The sequence below is a fragment of the Helianthus annuus genome, chromosome 17 (genome assembly GCF_002127325.2).
Source record: "Helianthus annuus cultivar XRQ/B chromosome 17, HanXRQr2.0-SUNRISE, whole genome shotgun sequence".
NCBI classification, from domain to species: Eukaryota; Viridiplantae; Streptophyta; class Magnoliopsida; order Asterales; family Asteraceae; genus Helianthus; species Helianthus annuus.
In genome coordinates, this window is record NC_035449.2 from 99700262 (window position 1) to 99708511 (window position 8250).

The 8250-nt window shown below is 40.1% G+C and overlaps 1 protein-coding gene across 1 annotated transcript; it reads left to right on the forward strand.

Moving 5' to 3' along the window:
* Positions 1 to 339: 339 nt before the first annotated feature.
* LOC110924823 (stress response protein nst1-like) lies at positions 340 to 2409 on the forward strand. Its single transcript, XM_022168810.1, has one exon. It carries the CDS (start codon positions 340 to 342, stop codon positions 2407 to 2409), a length of 2070 nt encoding a protein of 689 aa, XP_022024502.1.
* Positions 2410 to 8250: the final 5841 nt, after the last annotated feature.

Genomic DNA, 8250 nt, shown 5'->3' on the forward strand with positions numbered 1-8250 from the left:
CATGTTAAACGTTTCTGGAAGCATGCAACTTATGACGAAGCGAACAAAGTGATTCATTCAGTTGTGAAGCAGCATAATGAGAAGAAGACAATTGTTGTTACAGAGGCGCTTGTTCGTGAAATTTTGAATTTTCCGGATGATGCAAACTCGCCAACAAAGTTTCCTAAAAGAATGGTCAAGGGATGTATGCTGAGGATGGGCTATGATGGAGCATTGAACAACGCGAACTACTTGAAGTCAAAGTTTCAAAAGCCTTACAAGTTTATCGTTCATTCAGTACTGTAGGCTTTAAGCCATTGCAAGGGAGGATATGATGCAATGTGTGATTACCAGATGAATATGGTTACAGCGTTGGTTCTGAACAAGAAATACAATTTTTCTCACATCATTTTTCATTACATGGCTGAAAATATTACAACAAAGAGTAGGACTTGGATTTATCCAAGATTTGTGCAAATGTTGATTGATCATGCACATTCTGATATTGAAAGAGATGTAAACAACGACTTGTTATTCCTTTCACACATGAGCAACGATTCTCTGAAGCAGCTAGCAAGATATCATCCGAATCATCCTGAGCCAACGAAAGTAGCTGAATTTTTTGGATTTATCAAGGATGCAAACTATGTTGATCCAGATCCAGTAAATCACCAAAACTGGAGGAATGAAGAGGAGATGAAAGAAGCTGCATATGCTGATGAGTTAGAAGCTCTTGAAAAATTCAAAAGTAAATGTAATGATTGGTTTGTGAAAGAACTAAGGAAGAGAAGCAAGAAAGTTATTCCCAAAGTGCAAAAGGAAGAGGGTTCATCGTCACAGCCCAAGAAACGCCAAAAGAAAGTTGCAAAGACTATGCTTATTGATGAGCCTGATGTGGAAGAGCCAGTACCAGAAGCTGAGGTTGAAGTAGAACATGATTTTGAAGCTGAAGTTGAGACTGAAGCTGAAGCTAATATTGAAATTGATGTTCGTTTATCACCTAATTCTCAGAGTTTGCTGAAGAATTTGAAGGCATTTAATGCAAAGAAAGATAAAGCTGTTGTTGATGCTCAGAAAGAAAAAGTAGCTGATGATATAGAAGGTGATGATGTTGACAAAAGTACTACGAGCTTTTCTAGTTCTTCTGATGATGAGATCGATGAAACTGAACGTTTGAAAAGAATTCAAGAGGAGACAGAGAAAGAGAAACAGTTGAGAAAGAGGAAGAGACAAGAGAAGGATGATGCTGGATATATTCCATCTCCTGAGTATGTATCTGAATCTCAATCGCCTTCAGGTGGAAGGAAGAAAGCGGGTGCGAGAAAGAGGATTGTTTCTCCTAAAATCAAAATGGTTACTCCCAAGATCAAGAAGCCTACAAAGATTGTTCTAAAGAACAAACCTTCCCAAGAATCAAGTAAACCACCATCACCACCACCTGAACCTATACCACATCAATCTCCTATACACTCAGCACCTCACCAATCACCTCCTAAACAACCAACACCACCAAGACAACCTTCACCATTCCATCTCACACCACCTCATTCACCACAACAAATTCATACCATTACACCACCACAAGAGACAACCTTACTTACATCTCAACCAATCTTCCAAACACCACCACCCTCACAACCAATTATTCAAACCACATCTGGTTCTTCGGGGTATAAAGGTTTTCCACCCGTTCCTCCGAACTTGAGTATGGGTCTTGAAGATATTGGAGACTTTGATTTTGCAAGTAATGTTCAATTGAAGAATGTGGAAAGTAAAGTTGATGTTGTGATGGATGAAAACAAAAGATTAGCAACTGAAAGCAAAAGAGTAGCTGATCGTGAAAAGATTCTTGAAATGCGTGTAAAGAAGTTAGAATCTGAGAACAAGTCTTTATTGAAGAAGATAGATAACGATCAGACAGAGATTGATTTCTTGAAGGTAAGGGTGGCAGAGTTAGAAGAAGAAAAGACTCGCCGAGATGAACAGAACAAATATTTTAAATTAAAGAACAAAGAGCTTGAAGCTGCGAAAGCGTTGAAAGAGCACGAATTCTATATGATGAACAAAGTGATAGAAAGTATGCTTGGGAAGTCGATAGAGCAAAGGTTTGAGGAAATTCAAGTTGAAGAAGTCAGGGCTAAACGCCAAGCTGAGATTGAAGCTTTAATGAAAGACAAAGGCAAGAATGCTGCAGGCAATGTTATAGTAGCTGAAAGATCAATTGTTCCATCATTAGTTGTTGAAAATCATGTTCCGATATCTTCTGTATCAGCTATTTTTGAGGAAGATGTATCTCTTGAAGATCTTGCTGGTAATGACGATGAAGAAGATGGCGATGAAGAGGGTGATGAAGAAGAGGATGATGATGATGAAAAAGTGTTTTCTGCGAGTAGTCATGGTTCTGGTGATGACAATGACGATGATAATTAGGGAGGTACTGGTATTACTGTGTCTGAAGCTTCCAAAGATCAAAATGTTGATGATTTAATGAAAGATGATGCTAATGAAGAAACAGAGGGAGCTGATGGAGAGGGGGAGCATGTTGATGATCAAAACGTTGATCAAGTTGAAAAGCTTATTCTTCGTATAGAACCTCATGTTGAAGAAGGTGAGATAAGGCACACTTACACATTGGACGAAGTACTGAAAATGTTCAATGTGAATGAAAATGAGTTTAAGTTTGATTTTGAGGAAGAACTGAATGCTTTCGACATCAACCATCAACCTGAATATGGATACAAGTATGTGGAAGACGCTGATGTGTATGACAGGGTTGAGGTTGAAGACTGTACAGATGAAGAGATTTTGAATGAAGACACTTCTGAACTTCCAACCCTGATGGAGTTCTTTAGTGAAGAGAATCGGGATGAACTTAGAAGGAAAGTTGATGAGATTCTTAAAGACAAGAACTTTGACGGTACTACTAAAGATCCTCTGAAAGAAGAACGTAAGAAATGGTTCAAGGAAAGCAGTGAACGTAAATTCAAGCGTCCGTTGAAGTATTATCAGAGAGACAGAAGTATTTCTTTGGGAGATATCATAAGCTGGGGATTTCTACCGCAGGTTAATGCTTATGCAATTAGAAGAGAGTGTGGAGTTCAATACTTTGAGCGCTTGCATGATATTATGTCCCTTCCATGGTGGGATGTAGAGGAGTTATCGAAGGTAAGAACGTTGGGGTATCCTGTCTGGAAGAATGATATTGCAATGTGGGGCCTGATAAAGTTTGAGGCTCTGAAAGACTTCAAACACTGGAAGCCTCATTACCCGAAGAGAGTTCAAAGGGTAGATCCAGTGACAGGGATTGAAGAGACGATTTTGAACGTGAAAAAGCCGAAAACGATGAAAAACATTCCAGTGCCCAAGATGGAACAAGAGTTTTACAAAGGTTTCATGGGCTGGATGTACAATTGTATCTCTACTGAGGTTGTGATTACTTATCGAGCTGGGAAAGAGATCAGAGAGATTTTTGTTTACGACCCGATGTGGTTAGTTAATTGCTCAGCAAAGGATATTGAATGTTTATTCATCAACAAGATCCATTTCCAATCTGAAGATAAAGAGCAAGCGATGCAGTTTCAAAAGGTTGCTACTATTTGCTTTTAGAAAGGCATAAATTCTGAAAGTAAATGGAATTCTAAATGGTGGTCGCTTGAAGAGAAAGAAAGGTAAAAAGCTGATAAAAGAACGAAAGAAACTAGAGGAAAAGAAAGGGAAATGGATGAAGATACAGGCTGAAGAAGAAAAGAAAAAGAAGAAAGAAAATGATAGGCTGAGGAATTTGCTGAGAAAGAAGCCTAAACAAAGAGAAGAAAGTTTCAAGTCGCTCTGAAGACCCGAAGACAAGACTGAAGACTCCGGCTGTATCCAATGGGGAGTTTGTTAGTGCACGATGTCTAAAGCCTACGTCTCAGTATTAGTCATGCTTGTATAGGGTCTAGGGGTCAAATATGTCAAGTATGTAATGTACAGGGGTTGAATTGTAAGTTTTATGTGTTTATGTAGTGATTCCGCTTGAAATGTCCCCTATATATAGTTGTGTTGTTTCTCATTTTGGCACCGATCGTCAAGTTGTATACCGAAGTGCTACCAAATTTTTCAGTGATCAATTAATGAGAAACAGTGTTTAAAGTGATATTCTGTCTATTTCTACTCCATTCTCTTTGATTCAAACTGTTTGTGTGATTCCGCCACATAAACAGTGGTATTTTGACTCTGATTGACTCATTAGATCGTCAATATCGATCCTACATAGCTCCTTGAACCTTTCCCAAGTTTCATATAAGGACTCCCCATCCTCTTGTGAATATGTATTAATTTCAGTCATTAATTTAGTCGTTTTAGCAGGAGGGAAATACTTATATAGAAACTTTTGGGCTAGTTCATCCTAGGGGTTTACCGAGCCAACTGGGAGGGAATTAAGCAAAGCCTTAGCTCGGTCTTTTAGTGAAAATGGAAACATTCGAAGGCGGATGGCGTCGTTTGATGCTCCATTGATCCGAAAGGTATCACATATTTCTAAGAAATTAGTAATATGTAGATGAGGATCCTCGTCCGCAAGCCCATGGAAGGTTGCGGAGTTTTGAAGCATTTGTATCAAATGTGGCCGAAGTTCGAAGTTGCTGGCTTCGACATTCGGTGCATTGATAGCGGCACCGAGATTACCTACGGTGGGTCGTAGGTAATCCATGAGGGTACGTTGGTCCGCCATCGGAAGTGGGTCCCCTGAAACTTTCTCTTGGTTTTTAGCTTTAAGTCTCTTTCGTAGAAATCGTTCGGGTTCGTCGAGGGGTTCTTTTATGTCTCTACTAGAACTGGAGCTCATACACTACGTGGAGAGTTCAGATGTGGTGCCTGGGTTCCAAGTCCTGCAATAAAAACAAAAAGAACGTTGGTCAGAAACTTCACCACGGCCCCGTGTTCAGGTGAACACGGCCCGTGGTCGGAGATATAGTGATTGTTTTCCAGATCCCTGTTACTGGGGAGTTCGACACGGCCCCGTGTTGCACCGACACGGCCCCGTGCTCAACTTTCTGTAACTCAGAAAATAAAAACTGCCAGTAACAATGTTGGGCACGGCCCGTGTCCGACCAGGCACGGCCCGTGCTGAGCTCTGCAGAAACTGAAAAAAATTAAGAAAATCCTAAAAAAAATAGAAAAATTAGAAAAAACGATTAGGCCGTTGATTCCTAAATTTCTTAAAATCCTTGTGTCCTCGGCAACGGCGGCAAAAACTTGATGTGCGTGTAGTGTAATATATTTTTGATGTATATTTTAAGCCCTTTTACACTTTTTAGCCAAGTTTTAAATTTATAAAACACGATATTTACTAACACTAAACACACATATGGGCAAGTGCACCCATCGTGGGCGGAGTATAGTGTTGGTAAGATACCGAGGTCGTCCAAGGACACAAGAGCTTTTAGTACCGGTTTATCCTCAACGTCTAATCAAATCAAAAAGTTAGAAAAATGTTCTTAAACTAGAAAAATAAAACTAACTAAAATGCTGAAAAATAAAATAAAAGTAAAAACAGGTAGACAAGATGAATCACTTGGATCCGACTCGCCTTTAGTGTAACCTTTGATTATTTCCGCACTTTTGCACTTTTTAAGAGATTATCTTAGTTATTGTAGTAGGCCCCTCTTTTGAAGGTGACCTTACCCTCAACCCAGTAGTTTGAGTCAGCAAGGATACAATCCTAAAGGGTCGGATTATTGAAAAATAATTAATTAAGTTATTAATGCATAATGTGGTAGGCTCCTCTTTTGAAGGTGACGTTACCCTCGGCTAAGTAGTCTGAGTCAGCAGGGATACAGTCCTAAGTAGCCGGGTTAAAGTTTTAATAGTAGTTTATATATGAGGGGATCAAAGAGTTTGGACACCCGCCATCCAATACCATTGGGTATTGAAGGAGGTCCTACTAAATTTGACCCAGGTCCTTTGCAGGATCTATACACTGAACAATGGCAAGACCCTTACCAAACCATTCCCTTAACCCCCGACCAGGTAGCCAACATATCTCCATATAGACCGTGGAGATGTGAATGGTGAAAATCTTTTATTTTATATAAACAGTAAAATAATGCCAAGACATCACGGAAAAATGATAAGGAAGAATCACCTTCAACATATAAAACTTAGTTATTAAAGTCATTAATACATAACCAATAAAAAGTGCGAAAAGATTAAAAATAAAAAGTATTACACTAAATGCTTGTCTTCACCAAGTGATGTAAGAGACTTAGGCAAACATGGCCTTTGATTGTCAAGAACTCTTACGATCAATCTTGGATCCCAAGACGACTCACACACTCTATGATGGACAATGGATGATGGTGGTGGATGATGGTGTTGTGATGGTGGTGGGTGGTGGGTGAAGTGTGAGAGAGGTGGTGTGCCAAGGGATGGTTTGCAAATGAGCCAAGCACCCCTATTTATAGCCTGAACAGCAGCTCGGGCACGGCCCCGTGTCCATCCTCCTTCTCTTTCTTCATTAATTGCAGTTTGTCTGCATTAGTTGACCACGCCCCCGTGTCCACTGAGCACGACCCCGTGTGCAGAAGCGTATCTATACTATCAAGATTTCCCTAGATTCTGCGAATCTTAGAGTTGACCACGGCCCCGTGTCCAGTGGGCACGCCCCCGTGGTGGGCGATAGAAGCTTCTACAACTTTGTCTTTTCTGCTGACACTTGGGCACGCCCCCGTGCTCATTGAGCACGGGGCGTGTTCAGCCTTTTGTTCTCTTATTTTTGCTTGGGAAGATGATTTCGGGGGGTCGGGCATGCCACGTTTGTTCCTTTTCTTGTATTTATGTTAGATTTAGCTGCCTTTTTGCTTCTTTTGTTCATTTGAGCTCATTTATTCCTGAAAATACAAAAGGAAGACAAAAACACACTTTTTCCAACATTAGTACTAAAAAAGGGTTAGTTTTATGCCACAATTGATGTAATTTATATGTTGCATTTTGTGCACATCAATATGTTTTGGGATGTTATTCGTGAACACAATCTGTGGTACCCGCGGAAAATCCACAGTCATCCTGATCTAACACCTTACTGCTTGGGATTACTTGTCTTGGATTATTTATCAAATTTCGGGACGAAATTTCTTTCAAGTTGGGGATAATGTGACAACCCGAGCTTTCAAGGTCTCTCCTCGACACGTTGTTTGTTTCACAAACCGTGTTTTCATAATTTGTTGCGTTGTAACGGGTAAACGGTTGTTACGTGATTAACTTAATGAATATGATTATTATATTATTGTTTGGTCTTATGGTTAATGAACATGGTTAAGGTATTGAACTACTTATTAACTAAGAATGGATAGTCTTAAGCCACGCACCCTCACATATGACAAAATAGTGGAGTTTCGTTAACACCCTTTACTCGACGAAATTGTGGAGTTTCGTCATTGGATACTTTCGTCGACGAAGATGTTCACTGTATGGGCTTTTGGCCCAAGTGTGGCCCAGTAAGATCTTAGTATTATTATTTATGTAACCATCCATTGTCTACTAAAACTTATAACGGCAAACCCTAATCTCTTTATCACCTCTCCTCTCATCCTTCAAGTGCGACGGCAGTCCTTGGTCAAAGCTCTCTTCTCCTGTGCGAGCATCATAATCCTTGTTCTAGCACACCCACTACAACCTTTCGGTTAGTACAAACATATAATCATGGGATAGATGCAAACTGTGACTGACGTTGTTAGTAACCATCGATGGAAACATGAACTTGTGATTATAATCGTGCATGAAATCTGCAAGTTTACTATGTGATACGTGAATTGGATATGTGTTTGTGAAATTGACTACTCTTGGTAACCACGGTAGGGTTTGGTAGACCAACTGGGAACGGGTAATGTAACGTAACGTACCGAGCAATCTAAGGTGAGTTCACTACTCTTTTTCCAAGCATGCATCCCAGGGAGGGATATCGGGTAACGTTCCGGGGAGGAATGTCAGGTTATTGGGATGTTGGTTATTACACTCATTTCTATCATTAAGACCCCTTACATCTACAGATTAGTTGTCGGGGAGGCAACGAGGTTATTAGTTGATAGCGCTATTAGGTTTGGCACCCTCACACCGTACCGGGGAGGACGGGCGTGAACTAATTACCTTAACCATTTGACCAATGTTTTGATAGAGACATTGGGGTTGGGCAAATAAATCTAGCTGCCATCTGCGGTAATCGAGTTAATAACAACATCAAATCAAATCAAATCAAATCGTTGAACTGTTTTATACACATATCTGGTAACTAAA